The 27,894-nt window shown below is 33.4% G+C and overlaps 6 protein-coding genes and 1 non-coding gene across 7 annotated transcripts; 3 read left to right on the top strand and 4 right to left on the bottom strand.

Annotated features, from left to right (window-relative positions):
• Positions 1 to 1,974: 1,974 nt before the first annotated feature.
• LOC148200685 (cytochrome P450 78A5-like) lies at positions 1,975 to 4,078 on the bottom strand. The gene is made up of 2 exons (XM_088113915.1): positions 3,125 to 4,078; positions 1,975 to 3,039 (listed from the first exon to the last, which is right to left on the bottom strand). The coding sequence occupies exons 1-2, from the start codon at positions 4,061 to 4,063 to the stop codon at positions 2,440 to 2,442; spliced, it is 1,539 nt and encodes a 512-aa protein (XP_087970041.1). The 5' UTR covers positions 4,064 to 4,078; the 3' UTR covers positions 1,975 to 2,439.
• A 2,874-nt stretch (positions 4,079 to 6,952) lies between these two features.
• LOC124829851 (mitochondrial import receptor subunit TOM20) lies at positions 6,953 to 10,916 on the bottom strand. Its single transcript, XM_047303426.2, has 6 exons — positions 10,740 to 10,916; positions 10,220 to 10,298; positions 9,932 to 10,101; positions 9,789 to 9,836; positions 7,625 to 7,708; positions 6,953 to 7,303 (listed from the first exon to the last, which is right to left on the bottom strand). The coding sequence occupies exons 1-6, from the start codon at positions 10,899 to 10,901 to the stop codon at positions 7,178 to 7,180; spliced, it is 669 nt and encodes a 222-aa protein (XP_047159382.2). The 5' UTR covers positions 10,902 to 10,916; the 3' UTR covers positions 6,953 to 7,177.
• A 168-nt stretch (positions 10,917 to 11,084) lies between these two features.
• Positions 11,085 to 12,419, top strand: LOC124829852 (uncharacterized). Its single transcript, XM_047303427.2, has 2 exons — positions 11,085 to 11,771; positions 12,285 to 12,419. Exon 1 carries the CDS (start codon positions 11,108 to 11,110, stop codon positions 11,717 to 11,719), a length of 612 nt encoding a protein of 203 aa, XP_047159383.2. The 5' UTR covers positions 11,085 to 11,107; the 3' UTR covers positions 11,720 to 11,771; positions 12,285 to 12,419.
• On the bottom strand, positions 12,088 to 16,557 carry LOC124829850 (65-kDa microtubule-associated protein 8). The gene is made up of 11 exons (XM_088112532.1): positions 16,181 to 16,557; positions 15,888 to 16,091; positions 15,262 to 15,513; positions 14,944 to 15,156; positions 14,468 to 14,623; positions 14,234 to 14,393; positions 13,977 to 14,128; positions 13,800 to 13,887; positions 13,639 to 13,712; positions 12,841 to 12,915; positions 12,088 to 12,684 (listed from the first exon to the last, which is right to left on the bottom strand). Exons 1-11 carry the CDS (start codon positions 16,262 to 16,264, stop codon positions 12,406 to 12,408), a joined length of 1,737 nt encoding a protein of 578 aa, XP_087968658.1. The 5' UTR covers positions 16,265 to 16,557; the 3' UTR covers positions 12,088 to 12,405.
• A 2,828-nt stretch (positions 16,558 to 19,385) lies between these two features.
• Positions 19,386 to 23,338, bottom strand: LOC148200684 (uncharacterized). Its single transcript, XM_088114289.1, has 9 exons — positions 23,181 to 23,338; positions 21,874 to 21,983; positions 21,036 to 21,104; positions 20,707 to 20,822; positions 20,552 to 20,606; positions 20,294 to 20,414; positions 20,068 to 20,115; positions 19,888 to 19,982; positions 19,386 to 19,768 (listed from the first exon to the last, which is right to left on the bottom strand). Exons 1-9 carry the CDS (start codon positions 23,257 to 23,259, stop codon positions 19,670 to 19,672), a joined length of 792 nt encoding a protein of 263 aa, XP_087970415.1. The 5' UTR covers positions 23,260 to 23,338; the 3' UTR covers positions 19,386 to 19,669.
• LOC124841087 (large ribosomal subunit protein uL22y) lies at positions 23,295 to 27,287 on the top strand. Its single transcript, XM_047317271.2, has 8 exons — positions 23,295 to 23,323; positions 25,446 to 25,545; positions 25,650 to 25,686; positions 25,866 to 25,906; positions 26,404 to 26,634; positions 26,729 to 26,831; positions 26,901 to 26,968; positions 27,049 to 27,287. The coding sequence occupies exons 1-8, from the start codon at positions 23,295 to 23,297 to the stop codon at positions 27,109 to 27,111; spliced, it is 672 nt and encodes a 223-aa protein (XP_047173227.2). The 3' UTR covers positions 27,112 to 27,287.
• LOC148200683 (small nucleolar RNA snoR74) lies at positions 26,014 to 26,145 on the top strand. The gene has a single exon (XR_015786433.1). It is a non-coding gene; the product is annotated as a small nucleolar RNA snoR74 (small nucleolar RNA).
• Positions 27,288 to 27,894: the final 607 nt, after the last annotated feature.

Below are 27,894 nucleotides of genomic sequence, written 5' to 3'. Positions count from 1 at the left end.
TTACAAAATTTAAAATGATGATTTTTTTTACATTATTTGATGTGCTGTGACATATTTTTTATTTTATTTAAGAGATCAGTTTGTAAATTATATAAACTGAAATTTAGTATTTCATGATGCTGGTTCATCTCCATAAAAAAATTAAATAAGGTTTTGCAGGTGAAATATCTCTTTAATTCTTATTATATGAGTTCGGAGTTATCTTTTTAGTTTGAAATTAAGATCTGGAAACATGTAAATATAAATTAATTGTGAGTCTTTATTTATGAAAATATATTGGAACTTCTGAGTCAATGTTTATAAATTAAAGTTAATTTAGTTATTTTTATAGTAAATAATATAGTTTTTTAGTTATTTCCTTGAAAATAATATATTTTTTCTTAATTTAAATTTATGATATTTTAAATGAGGTGACTAACCTAAAGTAATTATTATTACTTGTTTAGTTGAGAAATTATAATTTGATATACATTATTGAGGATGTTTTGTTTGTATTTAATATATCTTAACTTTATAAAGTGATTATTATATGGACCTTGTGAGTCTTTATTATCAATTGTTGATGATAGTTAATAATGATATTACATAATTTTAACATTTTACATTTCGATCCAACATTCTCAATTCATTAAAGACAAATACAACATCAATTTGTTTTTAATTCCAAAAAATACAAAAAAAAATGTTACGAAAAATAAATACTAGAAAAACTCACCTATTTTTAACCTAATAAATCGAGAGAAAAAATTGTAACAATGAATATTGAATTTAATGGATAGCAAATCTGTTTATCTTGTGAAAGAATGGATATAAGTTGTATATGTTCGGAAATTTTGATATAATTTGTATTATGTCTCACACTAAACTTTTATGAAATTCAAATTTAAAATTTAGTTCTCAACCTTTTTCTAATATTTCAAAATTTCTCACTCAAAAATTGAAACAATTGTTATAATAATAAGTATAAAAATAGTTTTGCATGCTTGAAATATGTTTTTCTTATTATTTTTCTCACTTTAAGGATTATATAGTAAAATGGACATTGCTTTGATACATTTAAAAAAAATTTGGTGTTTTTAACGTGTGTTTAATAAGAACTTGTCACCTGTAATGATTTTAAATATTACAATATGACATGACATTCACAATTATACATCATTATTATCTCATCAAACAATGTATTTATTTCAATCATCGTAAACAATTACAACTACATTGTGCAACCCATTGTTCAATCCAACGCAAACCTAGTCTTGGGTGACATTAAGGGAAAACACAAGTGAGATTGGTTACATTTTTAGCTATTTGTTTGGTTTCTTTGTCTTTCTACGATTTGAAGATGTTGATCGAATGTGTTACTATTGCCTTTTGCCATTATTGTTTGTGTGTCTATTATCTAATTGCATTTAGGGACGACAATCTAATTACATTATTAGGAAATAATACATGTGCACTAACTAGATGATCTAATTAGATTTAAGAACAACTATCTAGTTGCATTTAGGAACACATGTGTATTGGTTAAAGCAGTAACTTCATGAGTTATGCAAATGAAGCAAGCAAAGATAGAAGATTAAAAATTCACTATTGCACAAAGCATCTTACTCGCCAAGTTGATATGTAATAAAATCATATCTCTTCATTTACGATGTCATGAATTGAATGACTGACATTAGACTGAATGATATCATACCATATAGTTACAGGATTATAATAAATGCAACACTGAGTAAGACAAAAGTATTTAATTACGAGTTTTACATCAAATTGTAATATTTAAAATTATTACATATAACACATTCTGATGTCAAAATCTCTTGAAAAAAAATCCTAAAATAATACCGTGATAAAATAAATATTCAATGTTGTAAGATAAAAGTATCGAGAGAAAATTGCTCGATCTAAAATTAACATACATATACACGATCTAAAATTGCTCGAGAAAAAAATATTTAATCACAAAGTAGCCTTAATAATTTTCTCTATGTTTATCCATTTTCCTACTTCCAATAATGTTTCGCTTAAAATTGTGACCTTGACGGCTTAAACAGTGAGTTTTACCATCAAAACCATTTCAGTTTCTTGCTATCAAACAACGACATAGATAATATATACATACATATATTTATTCATTACACATTTGGGGTGGTTGGTGTGATTCAACTAGAGATCTCCCAAAACCTTCATCGTGAGTGATAGGGTGAGTTTTGATAATACTAAAATAACATCCCGTACTTTGAAAACAACATAACACACAATACAGTTCATTAGTTAGTCTATGTTCGACTTCCTTAAACTCAACTTGTACTGTGTACTTATTTTTTTTTTTTTCATAGCGTTTCATAACTTCCAACTCCACCTCAATGAAACACTTTTTTGTTTTGTTTTTTGTTTTGGACAACAATAACCTTTATTGTGCATGGATTTACCAAGTTGTGATCAAGAGTACCTAGGGATCACTTTGAACTGTAATGGTTTTTTCATTTCCAGAGAGAGCTTAAGGCATTCTGAAAGATCCACAGGTTGCGCCGGAACCAATATGAATCGGTGAAGAAACTCTGCAAGCCACAGATGAACCGTGGCTAAGCCCAATGTTTTGCCAGGGCACACCCTACGTCCCGCACCAAACGGTGCAAGTCTCATGTCTGACCCCATGATGGACACTTGTTCATCAATGAATCGTTCGGGCCTGAAGGCCCATGGGTCCTTCCAGATCGATGAGTCGTGTGATATGGCCCACATGTTAACCATTGCAGTTGTGCCTGCAGGCACCAGGACTTTGTCAATGTGAACGTCATGGGTCGCGAGACGAGCCCATGAAAGCAATGGGCCCGGTGGGTGCAACCGAAGCACCTCCTTCACTACGGCTTGAAGGTAAGGGAGATTCGGAATGTCAGAGTCTCGCACGTGACTATTCCGGCCAATGCACGTGTCAATCTCTTGGCGGGCTTTCATCTGAACATCTTGGTGTACAACCATCATGGCCATAATCCATTCCAAAAGAATAGCAACCGTGTCTGTTCCCCGGAACAACATTTCCTGCACAAAACATACTCATGAATACGAGATATAATTAAACATCGGAAAATGTTAACGTTAGCAAGTGTGCTTGAGTACTGCTTACCCATAAGATAGCTACTGTATCTGATTCACCTATTCGTTCTTCTTCCGGCAACGATAACAAAGCGCTGAGAAAATCAGTCTGCCCAACCAGCTTTTCACATGTTTTTCTTTCTTCCACAATCTCACCAACCACACTCTTAACCTTAGTCGTCAATCCGTGACACCTTCTCTTCACGCCATGAAAGTCCAAAAACCTGAAGGGGAAATAGTCTTCCCAGTTAAACGTGGAAATCAACTCGTACCCTTCCTTGATCATATCTCCCAACATCTTTTCTCTTTCTGATTCTATACAATTATTATTGATCCCAAAAACACTCTCCAACATGGTACTCAGGGACGCTTCATGCAATATCCCTCGAACCTCCACCACCCCTTTCATCTCCATCTCCTTCCACGTTTTCCTCACCATATCACCCGCCACTCTCTGTCGGAGGCTCCCCAGATCAGAAATCCTCCTCGGAGAGAACATGTGCGTGGTCGCCACCTTACGAAGGTGACGCCAATATGTCCCATAAGGAGCAAATCCGATGGCCCGCTCAAACATCAGCGTTCTTGCCGATTCTTTAACGGGTCGGTCTGAGAAGCCCGACCCGCAAAGAATTTCTCTCGCGGTCTCCGGGTGGCTGCTAATAACAACCCGGTTGGTTCCCAAACTGAGTGCCATGAGCCTCTTTGCTTTCAGGGAAGTGGCCATGGAAGCAAGTTTTGTATGGGCCAGAGAGCCCATTTCAGGCAGGGTCCCTAATACGGGCCAGCCCATTGGACCAGAGAGTTTTGCATGGTGTTTGTAACGGTTCTGATGTTTTCTCCATGCGAACCCCCCGGGGACAAGCCAGTAGTTGAAGGAGATAGCAAGAGCAGCGAGTAGCGTTGAGAGGAAACCAGTGATGAGGGACCAAGAGAAGGTGCTTTGGAACATTGTTTCGAGTGTCGGAATCATGACTAGGAAGGACGAGTTTGTTGGGTTGCAACGTGTGTGGATCAATGCATGCTATATATAGACTACATTACATGAAAAGTGGCTAAAGTTAACTTTTAACTCTGGTTAATTGGATAACCACGGTGAAGTTAAGCCCTTCACTTGCATGTTATATTTGCCTAAGGATTACGACGTTAAATATTTTAGTGGCAACAGTAACTAAGCATGTTTAATGAAGCACATAATGATGAGATTATAAGCTTAAAGGGTTAATTATGTTTGATTACTTTTGATGCATGGTTGATATTGAATGCTTTAAAGGGAAATGATGATATATATAAAATGTTGAATGGTCTCATACTGCGATTCTCATGTCAGAAAAATAACATCAAGTCGCATTATATAGTTTTTTTAAAGTTATATACATAGATTTGGGATGTGAGATATTCTGCAGAAGACCAGTTTCTGCGAAAAGAATATTAGCTACGTCAGCCAGAGCCCAGAAACATCATGGGAAGGATTCTCGTTCCACTATACTTATAAAACTAACTATAATGGAGATATGTATGTGCTTTCTACTTTACTAGCAAAAGATTTTCTTCTTCGCCTTCAATTATTAATGATATTGCGTGCCCACTGGTATAACAATTTTTTTAATTGATGGAAATAACAGTGTTAATTCTTCAGTTGCCTTTTGGAGAATATTGATAGACAGTGCACCAGTCAGCTCCTAATACTTTATATTTTGTAGTTTATTTTTCGAGAAATTACTGTGGATATATACTTTTTTTAATATGTTAAATAGTAATAAAATCTAAACATTTTTTTTTCTCATTTGAATACGTGTTGTGTATATCTTATTAACATGTTATTCATAGACAAAACTTCAAATAAATTCTAAATCTGTTTCTTATACGATTTCTCTCATCAAATTTGCAGAAGAATCTTTTTTTTTCATCCATAATATCTAAATCACAAATCTTTCTCACATTACATAAATTTAATTTATTGAAAAGTACAGCTCACACAATTAAATAACAGCTTGAAAGTAAAGCAAGTAACTTTTACCATCTTTCAAAAAAAATAAATAATAATAATAATAAAACATATTGACCCCTCTCTATCTATAAATAAGTTAAAGAACGCGTGGCTCCGCCCATGCCTATGAATCTAGTCACTCAAATTATTATTATTAATTAGTATTATTATTCTTGTTGAATTGAGAGGGTCATTTTCAAATAGCATAAATATATATACTTTGTAGAGCGAAGTGATTAGTGGATGAAAGCACCAAATACATATGAATGATCTATGAAGTGATTATAATGATTATTAAATCCCATGTTGAAGGAAAAGACCATTAGCGCAAATCCAATCTCCAAAGAAAAAGTATTAACTAATACAAAAAGCAAATAAAGCAGGTTGTCTTTGCAGAATTCCCAAGAGATAGAAGAAAACATTGCTCGTCACAATTTCGAAGAAACTTAGGTGAAGAAAATAAATGTAAGGGGAATCTTCTTTATGCAACTTTTTGACATAGGACACACGTTAGACACGTACGTACACCAATTTCGATGTGTGTTAGTGGCCATTATACACGACCAATTGGATTGCTTTCCCTTATGAGTAATGGCATGGTGACCAATGAGCGTTTGCCATCTCAAATTATTCTTACCATTAAAAAAAGAGTGGTGGACCTTTTCGCCATGAATGGGTGTGTGTAAATAGTTGTTTATGTACCAAAAATACGAACCATGAACTGATGAACCAATTTGAAATTCGATTGCGAATCAAAAAGCTTGAGTGTTATCCAGATTTTGTTCTATGTTGTTCTTGAAGGCTTCAGGACTTCAAGTTTTTCTGGACGTAATTATGGATTGAGTTGGGTTAATTTTTTTTAAAAGTATAATCTAATCAATTAATTAGGGTTGAACAGTACTTTGCTTGTTGAGGCGGTTGAAAAAAAGTAGTGTAATCAACTAAAAAAAACAAGCACAGTGTTTTTCAAGCAGTTGAGCCGAATCAATGATGTGGACACAATCTGAAGTACGAGTTGATGAGTATACAATCTGATGTCTGTTTTGATAATGGTTCAATTACAAATTTTATGGATTAATTTAACTCAAATATCTGAACATGCTAGTATATTTTTGTTTAGGTCGAGCATAAGAACAGTTACTATTAAGGTTAGATGAATTACCAATAACGTGTTATGTTCTTCGCAATTTAATTTATAATAAATATAAATGGTAATATAGACCTTTAATCTATTTTCTTTTAAATAACTAAAGATAACCCCATATCATAATTTAAACTATTTATTATAATCACATTGAATTATTTTCATTTATAATGGATTTTAATCATAGCTAATATGTTTTTGCATGTACGATGCGCAAGAAAAGTAATCATTCCATATGATTAAACATATTTATAACAAATACAAATTAAGTGTATAAGTAATATATTTTTAACTTTAAATATATAAATTAAAATTATAGCTTATTTATAAACAACTTACATTGTGCTACAGTTCTATTTTTAAAGTTAAATTATTCATTCATTTTTTATTTGAAGTCTTTAGACACCATAAATGTTTTCAATAATCAATGTCCCTATCTGACACTGCAAATCTCAAAGGATAAAAATTGTATAAAATAAACTAATATTAAAAAAAAAATAGAAAGTTAACCACTTACGAAGTACCAAAACAAATACGATTTGGCATATTATTTAAGAATTTGATGGTTAAAGATGTTTGGATACATGTGAATTGAAACGACATCATACGAAATAAATAGTGAATGATTGTGTAAAATGGGTATAAAAAATTTTAGGTATCAAAATACCATTGTACAGTGATTAACAATCTTACAAAAATAAAAATAAAAAGAACAGGACATACAGAAATAAATGAAATCAGGCTGTCGACATAAAAAGTGACAAATGAAATCAGTATGGAGAAACTTTGACGACTTATGCTAAAAAAACAGCATTCTTAAAAAGCCAATCTTTTGGACGGCAAAAAAAATAAGTTAATGATAAATGAAGTCAGTAAGTAAACACCACACAAGTTCCAGTCTAAAGTACACAACCTATCACCAATTTCTTAGGTAAAGCATCAAAGAAAAATGTTTATCTAGGAGGTGACGGTGGAATGTTAGATTTGGCCATTCCCACCCATGCTACTATACTCACCGCAAGAATAACCCATCCAAATATGTCATACTTAAAGTCACTGTTCTTCTGCCGTTTAGATTCCTGAGAAGAGACAAACGATGACATTAAGGTTCTTCCATAAAAAGGCTAAAGCAGACATGGATCGGTTATCAGAAATAACATGCTCCATTATAGATTATTGAATACATATAATCTCATACAAAATAATCATGAGTAACTTTTCATACAAGGCTTTTTCCACAGAACTAAAACAAAAACTCCATTTGAGCATTTTGAAATTATCAAGAAGCCACTTCCATTAACAAGACAGAGCAGGTTGAAGTTGATTTTAGGTCATCAATAGGCACGTGTAATACAAAGACTAACTTTAATCAAATACAATAAAGTTTCAATATATACAACCTTTCCTTTTGAAGTAGCAGAGGATCCCGCATTACTCATCGGACCAAGCTCATTATTATGGATCTCCATGTGTAGTTCTGGAGCCTATGAAGCATGGTTCACAGCAAGCCGTCAGAGTAGAAAATATATAATTAAACAATATTATCAGAAAAAAACAGAATGAAGAAAGCAATTACTTTGATTGCATATAGAAAAAATACCTAAGCTGTTCTACCAGTAAGACTTATTTATCATAAGTGTGAATAAAGGTTATGAAATGTGAAATCACAAACATACACAAGCAAACACAAGGCCTTATCCCCGATTTGATGGAGGGTGTTAAGACAACAAGTAACTAAGAACTTTTTTTTTTTAAAATTAATATATAAAGTAGCAATCACTTTTTATTAATCAGTTTTTTTTAATTTATATATATATATATATATATATATATTTTTTTTTTTTTTTGAAAACTAGCTTCTAAAGATAGATATTAAGCTTAAAAGTGTAATTTTCCTCAAGGAATGATGACAAATTATAACATTGTACCCTTAAGATATTCCCGGTTAGAAATGGTTAACCAAAACTAAATTGTAAAAATAATTAATAAAGATTAAGTATTCGTTTTACTGTTGAAAATGAAATAAAACAAAGGAAACAAAATAATTATTCTCAAAAGATCCAAATTATGAAAATAATATATAGCCTAATGAGAAAATTTCTGCATCTACGTATCTTCTAAAGGATTGGAGAACTCAGTCGCGTTCTCAAAAAAGGTTTATGGATTAACTAGTTTTAATTTTAGTAAATTGTAAAGATCTTATTTTCGAAAGTTCATTTGATTTGATTGAATTTACAAATTTTGAGTCACCGAGTTATACAATTTCAACAAATTTTAGTTTACTTTTCACATCAAAACAAAATTATGAAATATCTGGATCACCGCATTGTGGCTCAAATGACCCTTTATAAATATCACATAGAAGTCTAATCAAACCCTAGCTAATTGTTTTAATTGGAAAAAATTAGTTTTTGGCACTTTCGTATTTTTCTTATTAATGCAAGAACAGCAATTAAGAAATTATTTGCATAATTCATGTAGAGTGAACTTTCAACAAACAAAGTAAAGACGTCACCTTTTGATGTGGTTAACGGTTACACCCATCGCCATACAGTCAACCAAGCAAACAAACGAAATTAAAGAAAAAAAGAAAAAGGTTTGGCTTCTCAAGTTGTCATGTGTTTTTTTGTATTTTGGTTACATGCATAGTTTGATTGGTTTATTTTATTGTTTTCACCCTAAACAAAGATATAATATATTCAATCTGTTTATCATTATTTTTCTACAGTAATTTAAAAAGATATATACCTACCTAAAAACTCAAGTCTCAAAGGAGTCCTGCGATTAGAGCAAAATCAATAATAAACAAAAGAAGAACTGATATATCAGACAACTAATATTGTTCCCTTAAGTACACATGTAATGTTAAGTCCAAGATTAAAATCTGATCTCTCTTTTTGAATACTCGTACTACGGAAACCCCCAATTTAAATGCACTTAAATCTTAAAGTTTTTCATACATTGACAAGTAAATAATAAGAATGAATGACATAAAAGGCAATGGATGTTGGGCCTTTCAATGGAATCAAAATTCAAAGCTGAGCATTTTGGGTATAGTGGTGCAGGTAAGGAAGTGTGATGGATGCTCATGGTGATGGTTCACGACTGGGTCATTTAACATTTGTGGATAATTCATGGATGTTGCAGTTTGGATAACAGGGGTTATATGGGTCGGTTAAAATGAGGAAACAGGGCTGGTTCATGTGGTTTCTCCAGCAATGGCTGAGGGGATATTTGAGGCTTTGTACAATGTGGATTAGTGTATAAGCTTGTCTGGTATATACGGTTCATAGAGTTTCCATGCTGTTGAATGATGATGTGTTTTCTTTTACAAATGCTTATGGAGTTGAAGAAGGGTACGATGTTTTGAGTTGATAAAAAGGTTAACACAGTTGATGCTACTAAAATCAAAATGTTGAGAACATATTTAAACGTTCATTGGGTCACAACAAACATCACAAGGTACTTTTAGCTGATTTGATATTTTTATGTAAAGTTTGGAACACGAGAATTAAATGAGTTGCAAAAATAATATTGATACAGAGGTCATAGCAATTCCATTACCTTCACAGCAATTTCCAAGGACTTCCTATAGAGGTCATTTTCAGGATCCTACAATTTCAGAACCACCACTAAGTATCTACTGGATTTGCAACAACCTGTAATAATAACGAAGAAGAATGCACATAAATCAAACATAGCATTACCTCATCAAAAGCTTTCTGGAAATACTCATGTGCCTTGTCAAAATAATCCTTTGCCTCACTGATATCCGGCGTTAGAAACCCACATGACGTGTGTGCATTTCCCAAGTACCAAAGAGTGTCGTGCTTCGTTGGATTGATCAGCAAAGCCTCTTCCAGCTTTGAAAGGGCATCTGTTTAGATGGTTGGTTCCCACCAAAGCCCAAAACAATCAATCTTAGTAACTCGCCCATCACTATGCCAAAACAAAAATTCACTTCTAAATTTTGCTCAATTTATCACGCTATGTACCATTAATCATCGCCTTAGAATCCTTAGGCTTCTCGAAAGCCGACAACTCGATCAGAGCTCCCCCCCACCTGGTCAGATTCTGTATGAATATTCATATACAAGATTATACACATTTACTTTTGTTCCAGGTATTTCTGTAAGAAAAAATAAACCTAAGCTATTTTCTAAACTACAAAGCCACAAAAACGCATAACTCCATAGACATAATTTCCAATAAAACTTAGTTACAGTAAATTAGGGGTTATTCTCCAATCAGAATTGAAGTTTCACCTCAATAATCTGCATGATCCGTAAAACCAAGCCTGCATTTTGCTCATTACTGAGGTGAAAGTTCAGTTCGAAGATAATTTCATTATATCTATGTTTTGGCGTTCCTATTTTACATAACGTAATGCGACATTGACTAATAACAGAAAAACAACACTAGCAACAATTTCATTTCATGCACGAGTATGAGCAAAGCAACTCACAAGCATAAGTGTAAGGAAGGAATATTAGGTCAGCGAAGAACAATACGTACATCAGCGTCAAGAGGATTCTTAGCGTAGTTTGCTTCAGCGGTCTTCCGCGTGTGCTCGAATAACAGTAACCGATCGAAATCATCGTGAGAATACTCCATTCCCTTCTGTGATCGCAGAACGCCAAATGCCCGTGACTGCAACTGCAGACTCCAGCAGTCCATTAAACTAAGCGGAAAGAGACTTGACCTGGACAAGGGCCTGGGCCAAAAATTCAAAAAGGCCCAATACGGCCCACTTCATATTTCTTTTATGAATGGCGGGAATGGGTAGTCAAAAGACGATACTACCCCTGATAATTTCTAGTTCCCGCCAATTTGAAAACCCTGTCTATCTATAACTTCACCGTAAAAAGAGAAGAGAGAGTTGAATGATTGCTATGGCGGAGGAAGAAGAGAACGGGGTGTCGATTGAACTCGAATTCCCGAAGAGTCGGGTTAAGAAGATCATGACGCTGGACAAGGATGTGAAGAGAGTGAGTTCAGAAGCGTTGTTCCTGGTGTCGCGCTCCACAGAGTTGTTCCTCCAATTTCTGGCTGAAAAATCTGCCAAAGTTGCTATTGAAAAGAAACGGAAGACCGTGAATCTGGAACACGTGAGAATGGCCGTTAAGAGGCACCAGCCAACCAGGGATTTTCTCCTCGATGATCTTCCGCCTCCGTCTGAGCCCACCAAACCCGATGGGCCCGCCAAGCCCGTGGTTCGACCCAAACTTGATGCTGCGCCGTCTGGTACTCGTCGCATCGATCAGTTTTTCCGAAAGCCAGAGCCTCAAAACCCAACCCAAGCTCAATCGCCTGAAAATCCAGCCCAAGCTCAATCGTCTGAAATTCCTGCCCAAGCTCAAGCGCCCGAAATACCTTCTCAAACTGAATCGCCTGAAGTTCCTTCTGAAACTCAATCGCCTGAAGTTCCTTCTGAAACTCAATCGCCTGAAGCTCCTTCTCAAACTCGATTGCCATTCCCCGTACATGAGTCTTAGGGTTATGTTTGTTTATACTCGCAATTAAGATTTTGTATCCGATCATAATCAGGTATAACACTTAACATTTAACAATGCGAAAGAGGAATTATAATTAGTTATGTATGAAGATTGTTTGGTTATTGATATAGTTTTTGTTTGTATTCTTGACTTGAAATATATATATTTTTTTGTGGTTGAACAGCGGTAAAAAATTCTTCTGACGTCGTATCTAAACAGGTCCTTGGCAACTTTGCTTTGGTTTGCTTGTTTGTAGTTGGCAAAGATTATATAACGACTTTGTAAGGGAGCAGTTATACCTTTCAGTACACGTTGAACTAGAATTTGTTTATCATTGTGAAATCATGTTGAATGTGTTGCAACGTGAATACAAGAACAGATATAATTACTCAAATTCGTGAGATTATTTTGAGATTAGAGTACATCTACATCAAGAAATGCATCTTGCTATCCTGGTGCTGAAACAGGAACCCACGATGCAAAAATTGCAAGTGAAACAATGAAACGGCAACTTAAGATTAGGGAACCCAAGTACATTAAAATCTCCATGCTTATTTTTTTTCAGGTCCACAACAGTGTTCTTGGAAAGGAAGGTTTCTGAAGCAATTTCAGTCAAAATCTCGGTTTATGACAAAGAAATGTAAGGGGAAAATGGTATATAGTGTGTTGACACTGCAGATGATGCCTCATCGCATTTGAGAGGTGAAGGCAGGGTCGCCAAAAATCTTTTTCCTTAGGGCATTGCTTCCATCCTTAATGAAGGACACGCCTTGATTTCCTGAGTTTATGCTGTTGGATGGCAACTGTTGGATTCCCATAGAAAGCCTTTTGTTCATGATCACAGAACTGTCTAAAGCTCCATTCAAGCTTCTACTTGGAAGACGTCTGCTGCTGGTGCTGGGTCTTGACGTATAAGTATTTTCTCGCTCAACTACTTGGATTTGAATCCTCTTTTTTTCCCAAGGCTGAAAACCAAACACAAAAAATGAGGTAGGGATAAGGTTGTTAGGGCATAGCAATTCACGTGGCAAGAACTTTTTCACAAACAACTTAATTTGAACAAAATTTGATGTTCAAACTGATGTATGAAGCTGTCTGTCACTGTATTATCGAACACCCACCTGCTGTCTTTTCATATCCTCCTCTTTTTCTCGTCGTAGTACATTATATTCTTCCAATATAGCCATCAGAGGTACCTACGTAGATATCATTTGTTTATGCTGTTATCAAATCAACAAACCACAGCATCATACTAATAAAGGGGAATTCACAAATGCTGGTCCAAGAGTAAAGAAATTGATACATTCTCCGGCTTCTGAAAACGTTTCAGGTCAACATAAATAAAGCTAGTAGTCTAGCAGTTTGCAGCATGATTTGCTCTTGCTTAAGTTTTCTTTTATCATTTTTTTTGGAGGTGCTAACACTGCTATATAAGATGGTTTATGGTGTTCCTTGTTTGACTGAGTTTTCAATGTGGCACATTTCGTAATAAAAGATGCTAGAATTTCATTATTGCTCCTATGTTAAGAATTTGACATTGGCTTTATAAGGAAGAGGTTCCCATTTGTATCCGTATGTTAAGTGTTTTTATTAAAGGAAAGTTCAATCTTCAATATTAAATGGCTTGATTATATGATAAAAGCAAACTGTTCATAGAATGGCACCGGCAAGTTTTCTCTATTTTTAATACTTGATAGCAATCAGTTTATCTGAGACACTAACAGTGTGTACGACTGTAACATCAAGGAATATATTGTGATGAGACTCATTAAGCATATTTATTTAGCCTCTCTTAAATGCTGGATGTTTTCTGAATATTCAAAATCTCACTTATTCTCTTATAAGAATTATCTAGACTGTTTCTTCTATACCTTTTGAGCACATATATTCTAAGTATTGCTGAGTGTAAGATATCTTACCTGATCATACAAGAAAACTTTGTTTCTTTCTTCTTCCCAACTTCTAGTCATTTTTATTAGCATATCTACCAAAGCTGGAAATCGCAATCATGGTTTGTAAGTACATGTGGGTTTGCAGCCGGTTGATCTAAATTATCTGTTTTAATCGTATATGAATGTACCTGGTATTCTGCCGACCATTATGCGGGCTCGTTCAGCTCGTCTCAAGTTTTTGTGAGCTCCTCTACTGACTGAGTATCGATTCTCATCCTGATAGCACACTTGGATTGTGAAACATACTATTGATAGCTTACCCTTTAAACCTAGTTATTATGATCTGTTCAAATTAAAATTCTAACCCTGCTATATTCTTCTAGCCAGCGCTCCTCATCACGGGCCAGCATCCACTTCTCCACTTTCTCCATGATAGCCTTCCTGCTAGAAGCCTCTTCTTTTGCTCTGCATATCTGTTCATCCATGCTCAAGAGGAGATCAGAGTGATCAATCTCCCCTGTGGTAAATGCAAGTCAATTTCAAGTCTGATGTTTTAAAGTAAATAAGCATGTACAGTTTTTGAAAGGGAATAGGCACACATTACTTAGTTTCTTAGATTCACCTGAGTTTATGAGGTTAATTATATTGTTCATCTCTTCCCTTGAAGGAATCTCCACATGTGATTTCTTGCATATCAACTCCAGCTCCTCCTGCTTCTTCTGGAATAGCTCCTTCATCTTGCTTGCTTTTAGTTGATCCAGTCTCTTGACTTCAGCTTCAGTCTTGTAAAAAGTTATGGGTTTCTTAAACAAATGAGTTTCTGACATTTTGTGGATCATTTAAGTTAGATACCTACCTGCTGGACTATTTCTAGAGTAAGACTTCCCGGGTCTGTTACTTCTGCTGATGAGAGTGACAACAGATGGATTACATGAGAAAATGGGTGTCGCTCACTATATGGTGTGTCCATAAGGTTCCACAGATTTGAAAGTGCTTTGCCTAAATGGTGAAGCTGTAAAATATAATATATCAAGAATATGACAAACTAGTGAAATGGAAAGCACACGAGTGAAGGGGAAAATATGAAATACTTGAAGCCTCCTCACGCAGTTATTTTACAGTACCCACCCAACCGATAGTACTCCAATAATATATCAAAAGTTTAATACTTTTATACCCCAGTGTCTCTTTTATTTATTTATTTTTGAAGGAAAAAAACTTTCACCATTATAGCCATCAGTGGTAACGGATGTTTTCAAGTTCCTTTAATAACAACAGCTTTTCAAATTTAGCAATGTTTACATACAACACAGAAAAATAGTAGTATTCTACCTTGTCCAGCCGATTTTTCTTTTCTTCAAAGAGGGACTCCACTGTGATATTGAGTTTATCTAAGATAGTGTCACTTATATTTTTTGTTATTCCACACAAATCATTTAAGCTTGGGTGAACTTCCATGATGATTGCAGAAGAATCCTTTCCCAAGATCGTGGACAAGCTGTGTATCATGTCTATGTATTTCTCCACTTGCTGAAGTCTTTCATTCTTCAAATGAAATCACATGAAATTATTTAAAATGTCACAATTTTGAAGGATACCACCCCTCTCAACGATGGGTTAAAAACATAAATGGCGTCAAGGTACAGGTACCTTCTCATTGTAGAGCCTTTGCAACTCATTCTGATACTCTTCAAGTCTTTTTAGTGAAAGATCATTCTCATTTACAACAATAATTGAAGGTTCATTGTGTGAGTTACCAGCAATTTCTGCAGAAATCTTTTGAATTTGACCTTGCACAGCTCGGAACTGGTTTAGCCTCTCTTCTTTCCTCAACCGCATTTCCTGGAGTGCTGGGGTGATTGAATCTAGCTGCTCTTTCAGTGAACCTGCTCTTTTCTCCGGCTGTTCAGTTAGTACTGCCATCAGTCCAGACTGATTCACGATGTCTTGTGGAAAGCATAAATTTTATCACGGAAGTAACATTTAAGAAGATTCTCTTGCAAATGTTATTTTTGCGTCCTAAAGCTTGGTTCAGCAACTTATCTATTTTCTAATATATTTTTCAAACTTATCTCATAATAGAAGATGGTATCGAATTTGAACAGTGAGAAGTACTTAAAAGCATAAATGTTATTCAATCAATAATTTGTAACTGACACTAATTAACTAGGACATGTTCATTTTAGATGGTGTCAAATAGGATCCTATTTGCTTATCATTGCTGTTAGTTGTGATTGTTTAACTACCAACTGCAGATTATTAAAAGGAATAAATACCCGTCCAGGTAGAGATCGTTCACCAAGGGACAAAAGAAGGTGAGTAAATTCAGCCTCTGCCTCGGCCACTTCCTGATGCAGACGAGCTCTAGATATATTGGCTCTATCAACTTTTCTTCTGTAAACCTCAAGGCACTCCTGCTCCAAATCCAGAAGAACCTTCTCCCTTTCGAACTTATCTTCTCCAACTTCATCCCATATAATCTAAATTCATTCAGGATAAGAAAACATGAAATGTAACAGGGGTTATCAAAACACATACATAATACATGTGAAAAAAATAAGCCTCTTGCCTGCAGTTCCTGTAACAGGAACCCACACGAAGTCTCCAGCAATGTGGAACTTCTCATTCCAATTGGTGTCTGGAATGAACCCATTTGATCTGAATATACCTTTCAGTATAGATCAAACAAGTTAGACTACTGAGGAGAGAGAGTCCTGGATAATAAACTGAATGAAGAAGCAAAATTCATGAATGTTGAGAAAGAAGTTTTGGTGTGAGTGGGGATAGTATTTGCATTTGGTATTAGTTTTTGCTTAAAAGACAAGGATGGCAGAAGTGGGTAATGTAAGCTTTGGGTTCAAGAATCAACCAGTCATTTGATCCTTCAGGCTTTAACTTTTCCCCTCCTCCTCTCCCTCTTTTATTCTTATTATTTTTCAATTGTATTACATTACATATGTCTCTGTCTTTTAAACCTAAAATTGATGGACTTCCTTATTCAGTGATGTCAGATGTGAAATGTGTTTTGCACCAGGCTCCGTCAAGTGTAGCACTTTTTATATTTCAGGACTTGATTCCTACGTTATCTTTCACAAATATATGATGCTGATCTTGATTGGGATAGATAAGTTTGAAATAATTATTTTTTTTTCCTTTTGTAATGGATTTAAAGTTGATTGTTTTTCTTGCAAGCTTCCAGAAGTGAGATTGAATTTAGTACGCCATCAATATCACGTATATTGTGAGTTCTAATAAAAACTCTGAATAAAACGTTCTACCCATTCAGCAACAGAGTAAAGCTGAGTTGTGTCTTGTCAAGGACGAAAGGCAGCATAAAGATGAAATTATTAAACGGAGAATATTGCATTCATGAATTTACAATACACCCTTTAAGATTCGTCATCCATTGGAGTTACTTTTAATCAAATTAAGGGAGAAAAAATATATTAAATAATGCATTTTTCAGCACACTTTTTGTCATTTGTTAAATTTATTAAAAACTATTTAAATTTATGGTTCTTACTCTTTTATATAACAAGTCTCTTACGATTTCAAAATCTTCAGCCAAGTTTAATTACTAATAAAAATATATTAAATGGGTTTTCTAAAGAGTATATTATTAACATGTTAGAAGTGTGTATAGATTATAAAACATAGAAGCCACCTGCCACATAATTGAATAATTGGTGAATTTCATTTGAAGAAGCACCGAACTTTAGTCACGTTATTTTCTTGAAAATATTGTTATGATAATCTGCATGTACCAATGAACACAAATATGGTTACCTTCTCAATCATTGTATAGTGACAACATTATTTCACGAATAATACCATAAATCAATTGTCTTTTACCCAAAAATAAGGTTTAAGGAAGACAAGAGTTTACTTTAACACACTGATGGCCTAATAAAGAAACAAATATGAGTACAAATCATGATGATGTCATTTAAACAATATCATTTTTGCATGCGACGGCTACACGTATACATGTGTTATACACATTACACATTGACCTATGTACAGTATAAACCTGTGAACAATTCTTTGCATATTGCAGAGATTTGTTGGTGTTTCTTTTTCATTTTCTGTTATACATATAAATACGATTAACTAAAGATTCTGATTGTTGAGTTCTTTTTGGGTAATACTAAAGAATCTTTACTGTTACAGAGATTTCCTTTTAAGTGATTTATTTAATCCTGCTAAAAAGGGTACAAGAAAATGAAAAGGTAAAAGAAATATAATATTCCTACTAAGTCCTTGGTTTAGCATTATGCAGGTAAAAAGGAAATGGTTTAGCATCACAATTCACAACACATGTATCCAAAAGACACATCAATGTCTAAAAATTGGGTTTTAAATTTTAATTTAAAAGATGGTTATTAATTTTCTGATTGGTGGAATGTGTACTTTTCTGAAATACTTGAGAACATATCAGATGAACACTGAGTTGCTGGTAAATGATAATGACTGAAATCTCCCATAGCTATATAGCTAAGCTGAATTTTACGCTACACTTTGGTTCCACTTCATCAAGCATGGGAACACAGCAATCATTAACACCTCATTCTCTAACCCTTTTTGTTTTTTCTTTTTTTTTAAAGTTACATATATTATTTACGAACATAATGTTTGACTCAGATAAAATTTCTAGAAATAACAAAACATTATTCTAAACATTAATCATAGTGAGAGTTAAACACTTTGATAAAGATTTATAAATTTGAAATTTTAAGATTTTAAGTTAGAAGTTATGTGAATCTTTTCAATGAATCAAACTCATATTGTATTGATGTTGTATAAATTCCTCGTTAAAAAGATTCATCTATTATTGGTAAAGTGTCTTGATACCAGAAGATACTGCTATATTTTTGCAGAATTAAGAACTCAGAAAAAATCGTTTTTATAATAAGGGTCAAAGAAAAAATCACTCATTGTCTTGGAGGATAGTATTATTTAGGGAAAGAGATGTTATAGCTAATCAAATAACCTGTTGACTAGGCTGTCAGCACTAAACGGTGGAATTCAGTGAAAAGCCCTTGACTTTGAAGATATGATTCCCTTGATCAGTATACAGTTCTGTTATCAAAACTAAAAAAATAAGGTTCTTAACCATAAGAAAATAAACAAATATTTTATAAAATGATGTGTATATTTTTTAGGATATTAAATAAATTATATGGTTGAATTTTATAATAATCTTTTTCAAATTTATATTAAAATCCACTTGGAAAACGTCGGCAAAAGTGCATTAATTAAGCTTTTGTTTAGTTTCAAGTTGGATTTTTTTAAATCACGTTGAAATATCGGTAGAAATATATTAGTTTTGACTCCAAAGTCTATTCTGAATTATAACAATTTAGAATTACTTGTCCTAAGTAAAAAAAGAAAATACCGAATTTTCTCATTGAATTCCTTTCATAATAAAAATATTCAAACATAAAGGACATCTTTTCAACATTAACCTTAGCTGGAATCAAAGTTTTAAAATTTTATTAAGAATCAATTTTGTTTACGCACATCCAAACACACTCTAACATGTCTTTCTTCATGTGAAATTGTTGTACACATTTCCAGAATACCAGAATAAGAAATGAGCTGTGGGCACAACGATATGGAGGAGCTCTTGAAGAATTCGCCGCAAGGTACAACAAAACTCTAAAACTGTAGCTTTAGCATGTAATGAACTTGTTTGAATGATTGATTCAATTGCGTGATTGATTCAATTGACAGATAACCATAATCTAGGGTTCCAATCACTAATTAGTCAAAACTTCAAAGAGAAAATCTCGAACAATCAATGTAAAGATACAAATGTTTCCCGAAATGTGCAAAATTCTTTAGCACTTCTCATTACTCATTAGTCAAGAAGTAGTGTTCATCTTGATTTAGAGCTATCATGTGAGGAATGATGAGAATAAATTACTAGTTAATGGTCACAGATTAAAAGTAAAGGGATTCATTAAGCAGGTGAACAGGGATGGATGTACACAAACTATGCTTCGGTGAAAGAGAATATCTTGGTCACGTATCTCACCATAACCAATTGAATCACTTCTCAACAAAGAAGACTGTAAGAAGGCATGTCTTCAATCCGTAGAACATCATCCATCAGCAACTCTCTCTCTAGCTGAACTCGCGTGGATTTCAGTACATCCTGCAATAATAATAGAAACCCCTTTGAATATAGGAACAACATATTGCATTTTACCGTTGATTATTCAAAAGCTATACTTTCTTTTATAGATTATTAACAAGTGCATCATGGAGACTTACGTTAAATTCCATGTATGTAGCATTTTTCTCCTGCCATTGTTTGTCCATAACAACGAATGCCACGCAATAAAGCAGGTCAAATGCCCATTCATTCTCTGCAAATGTATGATAACAGTTTGAACTTTTGTGTAAATACCATAACAGACCAGATAATATCTCAGAACAGTTGCTGATTCTAACCTGAAAGCATTTGTAGAAAAACTGCTCTTACAAAAGTCCTTGGCTTGGCTGCAAGGGAAGAAACAGTCTGGTATTAGAGATATTGTTGTAATTTTAAGATGGCAATTTCTATTTAGTTTAGTTTCCTTGGAGACCTAGGCCACAAGACTCGTGTAACTAACTGGGTGAGTGTTAGTATATCAAGTCAATAACTAAATATAGGTTCAAAATACTTTTGATCACGTACTGGCATCAAGATCCAGCATTTGCATAATCATAAATGTGATGTTAACGCCAGCAACAGCAAATGGATACTCCCAAACAGCTTCTTTTCCTCCTTGCCTCTTCAATAGGCGCTGAAAAGAAGTCTGCAACATGTAGAGGGACACAAGAGCATAAGCAAATAAATCGATTTTTGGCAGAAGTTGGGCAAAAACTCTTTCATGATACGGAGTATTGTTCATTTGGGAGTCTGAGATTGTTCATTTGGGATTCAGAATCTTACTGAGAATGTCTTTGCAAAGAAAAGTAGGTTCTCCAATGAAATGAAACCAGCTCCTCTGTTAACAAAATTGGTCCAAAAGAAATGAACTTGTCAAGAGCGAAAACAGCACAAAAACATAAAAAAAAGGGATGGTAACGTGACAAGGCAAATATAACCTGAAATCAGTAGACGGATCTCTACCCTGCCATCCCATTTCTTTCCATTGATCAGAAATCAAGCTTTGAAGATCCTGTCCAGGGAATGAAGCAGACCACAGAGCTCTCAACGCTTCCTGTTCTTGAAAGAATTTGTGGATGAGTATCTTGCAGAAGAAGGCTAAAAATATGTGAATAAGTAAAATTTCACTAATGATTATTTGGCATGGACCATCAATTTCAGATGTCAATTTGCTGGTATAAATTTCACAGAAAATAGGATTGCAGCAAGTTCCCCGGCAATCAATGCTTACACCAATGCAAAGTAAAATAATACAACTACGTTATACCTGGTGATCAGGCTTGGAACCATCAAAGTAAACTTTCATTCTGCGCTGTAGTCTTCTTAGCCTTTCCTCCTACAAAATTTTTTACAGATGGATGCTTAATGAATTACTTTTTCAGTTTTATTCTCTTGTTTTCCTCACTGCTCTGTCTTCAATGAATTCATGACAAAAGGGAAAAAAATATTGAACCATTTATGATAAAAAAAAAGAACACAAGACAGAGACACCAAGGGCAGAAATGTCCAATGCATTTTCAACAATTGTTTCTGCAATTATTCTCAAAAACCAAAAACTAAGATTTCAATAACTCGACATTCTAGTTATGGTCAAATTTTAAATTACCTTTGAAAATTATTAACAGTTTGTTTGTTCCAATGTTTCCTGTTATTCTCAAATTGCCTTGAAAAACATTATCACAAAACACCACAAGCTGCCATTGACACAGTTGCACATTTGTAAATTACATATGAAAAGGGACAATATGCAAATAGTTCAACTGCTTGAACTCATAAATAAACACAATTTGGTAAAAACCCAACTTGGATAACTTTAATTGTAACTTAAGAAGAGAGAATTTCTAATTTAAATGAACATTTACATCAGCAAAAAATATGACTATAAAGCAGAAAGCTAGCATTCAAGCTTGTCCAGTGACAAAACAGAAAACAGGTTCAGTTAAATCTAACAATGCTCTGACTAGGAGAGTAATTTTGTAGAGGAATGTGACTCATAAAATTAAACTGAACTATTCCAGAAACTCAAAGAAAAGCTTAAAAATGATACAGCAGTTACAACCAGTGAATGAAATAAAACAGCAGAGTCTACATTACGAACCACCAACCTGTAAGGGAGTCAAACTGATGCAGATTCGTTGACAGTTTCCCTTTCGCTTGAAGCAAACACAAGTGAGTCCTTTACCAATCCATGCAGGGGAGCCACACGTTGCATTATCTGTATACAACCAATCAGGAGACTTCCCCATTCAACCCTTTTTTCTTTTAACCTTTCTCAAACAATGCCACTAGGCACTTGGTTGAGGAAAGGAACTAAAAAGATCTTAACTTTATCCTTTTTTTTTATCACAAGTTGAAGAGGCAGCCCATGACCAAATCAAATGCACTAATCAATCAGACAGAGATGTGGCAGAATGTTGTGTTTTGGGTGGAACCAAACCATATAACTTTGGAGGGGACATAATCAATGGGAGTTGCGTATGGTGAAGAAGGAGGAGTGGTAATTTGAATAGTGTGCATTGTCGTCTATTGCCCCGACCAACTAAAAAGCAAAATGACTTAGACAAACCGTGAGCTGTGATGTTGGGCCTACAGGGCCCTATACGACCACGTGGGAAGATCAAGATTCATTACATAGTCATACATTTTGTTATCCCATCCATGTGACCAATAAAATAACTCATTTTTTTGTTTTCCTTTTGTCTTTGGCCTATAGTGTTTCTTTTTTCTGTGCTTGTAATCGTGACCGGTTATTAGTTCAGTTCTTCTCGTGGTTTGGTAACTTCCCACTCCCACCATTCCCACTATCTTGTTTGTTACATCAGATCCGACCTCACTCACTGTAACAACTAACAACTCCACAGCAATCCTAAATCCTATCCTATGTAGTTTGGTTTAACTAGTTTCACACATGTTCCTCTTTTAGTGGACCCTCTCCATTGTTTACGTCACGAAACAAACAAACACTGTCTGCTTCAAAACACCGATTCGGTTCAGAATTTCATTTATTACCAACTCTTTATATTAATTTCCTTTTTTGGTTTGGTAACATTGGATTCTTCAAAGTGTGGAAACATTGTATTTTTATTATTATTATTCTTTAATCTCAAAACCCAATGTTATCCACAATGCATGGCTCCTAAATTACATGATTAATAATGGGAAAATCCCATTAATCAGCTTATCCGAAAGCTATTCTGAAAATGAAATTATAATACATCACAAAATTTAAAATTTAAGTTTTACTGCAGTACTACTCCATTTATTAGTGAAATAAAACTCTGATGAGATATTAAATAATGGAATAAAAACAGTAATGAATCTGCATGGAGGAGTTTTTGTTAGAGAATGATGCTGAGACAGACAGAATCAAATCATTGAAATATAATATCAAACAGTGGGAAATGAGAAGAACCTGAAGTCTGAGAAAGGGAGGAAGAAGAAGAAGCAGCACAAATGGGAATGAAGGTGGCATTGAAGCTAAGGAGACCCATATTATGTGATTCTTGGTAGTGAACCTAACGTAACAATGGTCTGGTTTCTGGGATCTGTGAAATGGTATTGATTTGGATGATGGTGGTACTCTAGTACTTGTTCTAAGTAAGAACAAAAGTGTTCTTGTATTGCACTACCCTGTCTTTTTCGAACTGGACTTTGTCTCTTCTGCCTCTCCTTTTACCAAATTAGACATTAGTCATTTGCCCTATTCACACACAGTGTTCCAACATTTTAATCTTTTTTACTTTCTCTAAATATTTTATATTTGTAAACCCATAATCAAGAAAAAGATTAATATCTTAATCTAAACTCATATAAATATAGCACCGTATTAATTAATATTTGTAGAGAGAAATTCAACTAGATGTCATTTACCATACACTCGAATGTAGAGAAGAAAGTTAAAAAATAACATGTACCTTTAAACAATTGAAGAAAACAAGGTGCAAAACTAACATGAGGGAGAGTAGAAATTTTGTTATATTGATGTTTTGGAGTGTACAAGGTGATATATTTCAGGTTAATACTGTTTTTATTAAAGAAAACATAATTAAAAAGATTAGATTAAGAGAATATTTCGTAAGATGAATAAAAAATGTTTTCATATTATATTCATTTCCAGTTTAAAGTTTTTTAAATTATAACTTTTTTTACATACATGGCTAAAGAATAATCAAAATACAAATGTTAATTACTTTTTCAAAAAAATATTTTTTTAAAGTATAAAATAATAACTTATATGTTTATTTTTTAATATATTTGAAAACCAAAGTTTATATTTTTCGTGAATCACTCAATACCATTTCAGGTTTTATTTTTTGCGTGCAGGAGTAGTCGTTATCAGAAGAAAAAATATTTTTTGACAAACGTTGTTTTTATTTTTTAACACTACTTAGAATGACATTATAGATAATATGAGCTCTAAACATCCAAGTACTCTTATCAACATTGTATTAATGCCTCAGTTCAAGTGACTGGGAAGCACAGCTTCAAGAGATACCGGATATATTATTCTGAGGAGGATTTGTGTTAACCAATATTGTTGCATGTACATGAACATAGTTGTCATGGTGTCTCGTCTTTTAAGATAAAAATACATGGTATTTAAATAAAAATATATATACTTAATTTGTTAAACAATGATTAAAAACTAATATAGTTCACATTGTTATTAATATATTGTGAAATTATATGTTATAAATATTATATCATATGCTATTAAATAAATAACATTGTATATACATATATTAATATGTAATATTATTTTATTATACTCAAATGATACACAAATAATAATTATAAATTGTGTGAGAATGATTATCAACTTCTAAATTAATATTTCTCTCAAAAATATAATTTAGAAACTAACAACTATACAAAAAACTAAAAAATTGTCACACAAAAAACTGTTACAAGAAAAAAATATTTTGTGTTATGTTTCTTATTAAGTCACAGTGATTTTTAAAATAGCAATAGAACAATTAGATTACTTTTAAATTTAATATTATTTATAACTATAACTTAGTTATTTCTAAAAAAAATATTACCATGTGAGTTGATACTCATGGCCATTTCACTGGTAGAATATATTTTAAGATAGTATATGTAATTATTATTATCCATAATTTTATAATAATTAATATTTTTAATAGAGTATTAAAATAATAATTTGTTAAAGATACGTTAGGTATATTAATCTATAATGCAAGGAGTTTTTGTTTTCACTTTATGGAATTTCATCATATATGCATGTTATATTTTAAATCAGATGTGTTTGTGTACATTATCAATGAAATTATAATAATTCTACTGTGTGGTTGCAATTAAAAATAAAAACAAGTGAAATTAGTGTTTTGAGTCCTGGTAATTAAATAATTTTTATTTAGACTTTTGAAATAAATATGTAAACACTCTATAATAATGAGTTTACTTTGGGTTATAAATTTAATTTTATATTCTATCTACTACTTTCTGATAACTATAAGGTTGTAAATACAACATTTTTTACTATTTTGGAAGCTATAATTTTGTTGATAGTAATTTAATCTCTTAATCTGGATATTAATAGGTTCGGCCCAATAGATAAATTATTTTACCACTTATCGTAGTAATTGGGCCGGAACTTGGTTCAGCCCATAACTAAACCAACAAGTTCTAATTCAGTTATCCATTATATATAAAGCGATTCAGGACTAGGTTTTACCCTAGTTTCCTTCCTCCTTCAGCAGTTGTTCTTCTTCAATCGTTTGGAAGAAGTAGAAGAAGAAGCGGGAGCCGCCATGGTAAGTGACCAATGTTTCTCAGGTTTTTCTTATGAACTTCATTGTCAGATCTCATCATTTTCTGTTTCTTATTTACTTTTTATTTTATTTTTTGCTTTTCTCAGGTGAAGTACTCCAGAGAACCTGACAATCCCACAAAGTGTAAGTTCCTTTTCATTATCATTATTTCACAAAATTGTAATTTTCATTATATTTAATTTTTTCCTATGGTTATTTATTTGTTGTGTATGTTCACTGGAATAAGAATGATTTTTCTGTTAGTGTTGATTTTTAGGGTAATTAAACTAATACTTTGTTTTTCTCTGTAATGTATTTTGCAGCTTGCAAGGCAAGGGGCGCCGACCTCAGAGTGCATTTCAAGGTAATTTGATTTGTTACCCTTATACAAACCCTAATCCTTGTAACTGAATGTAATATTCATGGGCATACACGATATGTTGACTGTTGTGTGTGTGAAACCTGATGTAAAAAAAAGCAGGGGTTTGTCAATCATGTTGACCAATCTTTAGTAAACTTCAGGAATATAATAATCTCCATTGTTATTGGGTGAACCTTTATTCTTTTGTTGTGATTGAAGGTTCAGTAAATGATGGAACACGTTCTTTTAATCATCCTTATATTAAGCTATGAATCTGTTATAACTCAAGACTTACTCCCATGTAGTTTTTATAAAATTTGTTTCAAAGAATACCTTATGCCTTTTTTGAAAAGGAAATTCCCTTTGTATGAGTAGGTTCCTTTTGAACATTATAACATATAAACACCTTGGGCTTTTGGACAATATGTTTTTTTGGTTAAGTAGTGGTGATTGACTTGTATAATTTATTTTTTACTCATGTTTTTCTGTTTCATTTACAGAACACTAGGGAGACTGCCTTTGCCATCAGGAAGTTGCCCCTGGTTAAAGCTAAGAGATACTTGGAGGATGTGTTGGCCCACAAACAAGCCATCCCTTTCCGACGTTTCTGCCGTGGTGTTGGGAGGACGGCTCAGGCCAAAAACAGACACTCCAATGGACAAGGACGTTGGCCCGCCAAATCTGCTAAATTCATCCTGGATTTGCTGAAAAATGCCGAGAGTAATGCTGAAGTATGGCCTTTGTGTTATTTTATTTGCTTTACCATGTCAATATTTCATGTTAACTTTTGTACTCGTCGACTTTCTTATCATTGCTTTGCCACAGGTGAAAGGTTTGGATGTAGATGCTCTTTATATTTCTCATATCCAGGTTAATCAAGCACAGAAGCAAAGACGCCGCACCTACCGAGCCCATGGAAGAATCAACCGTATGTTTCTGAACTTATTTATATATGTGGTTAACCTAATGGATTACTAATACACTTCGATTTTTGCAGCTTACATGTCATCTCCCTGCCATATTGAGCTGATATTATCTGAGAAGGAAGAGCCTGTGAAGAAAGAGGTAACATTGCCAATCTCTCTGTTAACATTATCTTGACTTCCTTCTTTGTATTAAAATCTTATTTACTGTTGATATTGTAGCCGGAGACACAATTGGCGACAAGCAAGAAGAAGGGTGCTCTTCGAAGTGGTGCTTCATCCTAAATTGCTCTTGAAGAAAGTGATTGGAGGACTCACCTTTAGATTATGTCAGTTTTGAAGATCGTTTTCATTTTTTAAATTTGAATATTTGTGATGAGCCGCATTTGAATATTGAACAGCACCTTTTTGTTGAGCATACTATGTTTTAAGTTAATTGAGAACTTCAAATTCAAAAGGTATTTTGTTTGGGTTTTTATTTCATTAATGCTGATCTTTCTTTCTAATCTGTCATGTTATTTGTGACTATCCTTGGTGTAATTTTTTTATATTTTGGTAATTAAATATATTTTTAAAGAGTTCTGTATGGAATTTTTTCTTTTAAATTTGTGGATATTTTTACAAATGGTTAATATTGTCAAATCCACCATAGTTGAGTGGATCAATGATCAAATCAGCCAGTGAGTAATTTTTTGTTTTAAAGTTTCAAATCGACCGCAGTTGTATGAATTACTGCTCTTCATAGAAATTCTAATTCTGTTAATTTCTATTGGTAAATAAACTAGTTTTATTAACATTAATGGCGTAAAAGCTATGCTATCTTTTTTATCTGTCCGTTCAAATATGTAAATGTTATGATTGATTGTCATAAAAAATTGTTACCATGGTTTAAAAACTAGGCTTACATAATCTGTTTATACTAATTTATAGAATAATTTTTATTTAAAATTTCATTCTAAACACGCCTTCTAATTCTTGAAAGTGAGATTATACTGACCAACAAACTGACGCATATTCATATTTTAAAGGACTATTTCTATTTGAAACAATTTGTTCGGTTTTCAATTT

This window comes from Vigna umbellata, chromosome 4 (assembly GCF_029865625.1).
Source record: "Vigna umbellata cultivar VRB3 chromosome 4, Vumbellata_1.0, whole genome shotgun sequence".
In the NCBI taxonomy this organism is placed as follows: Eukaryota; Viridiplantae; Streptophyta; class Magnoliopsida; order Fabales; family Fabaceae; genus Vigna; species Vigna umbellata.
Note: the sequence above shows the minus strand (reverse complement) of the source record. Positions and strands in the feature narration are given on the sequence as shown.

What these genes read in the sequence shown, in the direction of transcription:
- LOC148200685 (XM_088113915.1), bottom strand. Translation starts at nt 4,063, where the DNA reads ATGATTCCGACACTCGAAACAATGTTCCAAAGCACCTTCTCTTGGTCC. An exon ending in ATACAGTAGCTATCTTATGG is followed by an intron (nt 3,040 to 3,124) that starts GTAAGCAGTACT and finishes TGTTTTGTGCAG; the next exon opens with GAAATGTTGTTCCGGGGAAC.
- LOC124829851 (XM_047303426.2), bottom strand. Translation starts at nt 10,901, where the DNA reads ATGGACTGCTGGAGTCTGCAGTTGCAGTCACGGGCATTTGGCGTTCTG. An exon ending in TTCTAAGGCGATGATTAATG is followed by an intron (nt 10,102 to 10,219) that starts GTACATAGCGTG and finishes CCATCTAAACAG; the next exon opens with ATGCCCTTTCAAAGCTGGAA. An exon ending in CTGCTACTTCAAAAGGAAAG is followed by an intron (nt 7,304 to 7,624) that starts GTTGTATATATT and finishes GTCTCTTCTCAG; the next exon opens with GAATCTAAACGGCAGAAGAA.
- LOC124829852 (XM_047303427.2), top strand. Translation starts at nt 11,108, where the DNA reads ATGATTGCTATGGCGGAGGAAGAAGAGAACGGGGTGTCGATTGAACTC.
- LOC124829850 (XM_088112532.1), bottom strand. Translation starts at nt 16,264, where the DNA reads ATGGGTTCATTCCAGACACCAATTGGAATGAGAAGTTCCACATTGCTG. An exon ending in CTCTAGAAATAGTCCAGCAG is followed by an intron (nt 14,394 to 14,467) that starts GTAGGTATCTAA and finishes ACTTTTTACAAG; the next exon opens with ACTGAAGCTGAAGTCAAGAG. An exon ending in AAGTTTTCTTGTATGATCAG is followed by an intron (nt 12,916 to 13,638) that starts GTAAGATATCTT and finishes ATATCTACGTAG; the next exon opens with GTACCTCTGATGGCTATATT.
- LOC148200684 (XM_088114289.1), bottom strand. Translation starts at nt 23,259, where the DNA reads ATGGGTCTCCTTAGCTTCAATGCCACCTTCATTCCCATTTGTGCTGCT. An exon ending in AATGCTGGATCTTGATGCCA is followed by an intron (nt 20,116 to 20,293) that starts GTACGTGATCAA and finishes CTTCCCTTGCAG; the next exon opens with CCAAGCCAAGGACTTTTGTA. An exon ending in TTTTCTACAAATGCTTTCAG is followed by an intron (nt 19,983 to 20,067) that starts GTTAGAATCAGC and finishes ATACATTTGCAG; the next exon opens with AGAATGAATGGGCATTTGAC.
- LOC124841087 (XM_047317271.2), top strand. Translation starts at nt 23,295, where the DNA reads ATGGTCTGGTTTCTGGGATCTGTGAAATG. An exon ending in TTTCTGGGATCTGTGAAATG is followed by an intron (nt 23,324 to 25,445) that starts GTATTGATTTGG and finishes TTATATATAAAG; the next exon opens with CGATTCAGGACTAGGTTTTA. An exon ending in ACCTCAGAGTGCATTTCAAG is followed by an intron (nt 25,907 to 26,403) that starts GTAATTTGATTT and finishes TTTCATTTACAG; the next exon opens with AACACTAGGGAGACTGCCTT.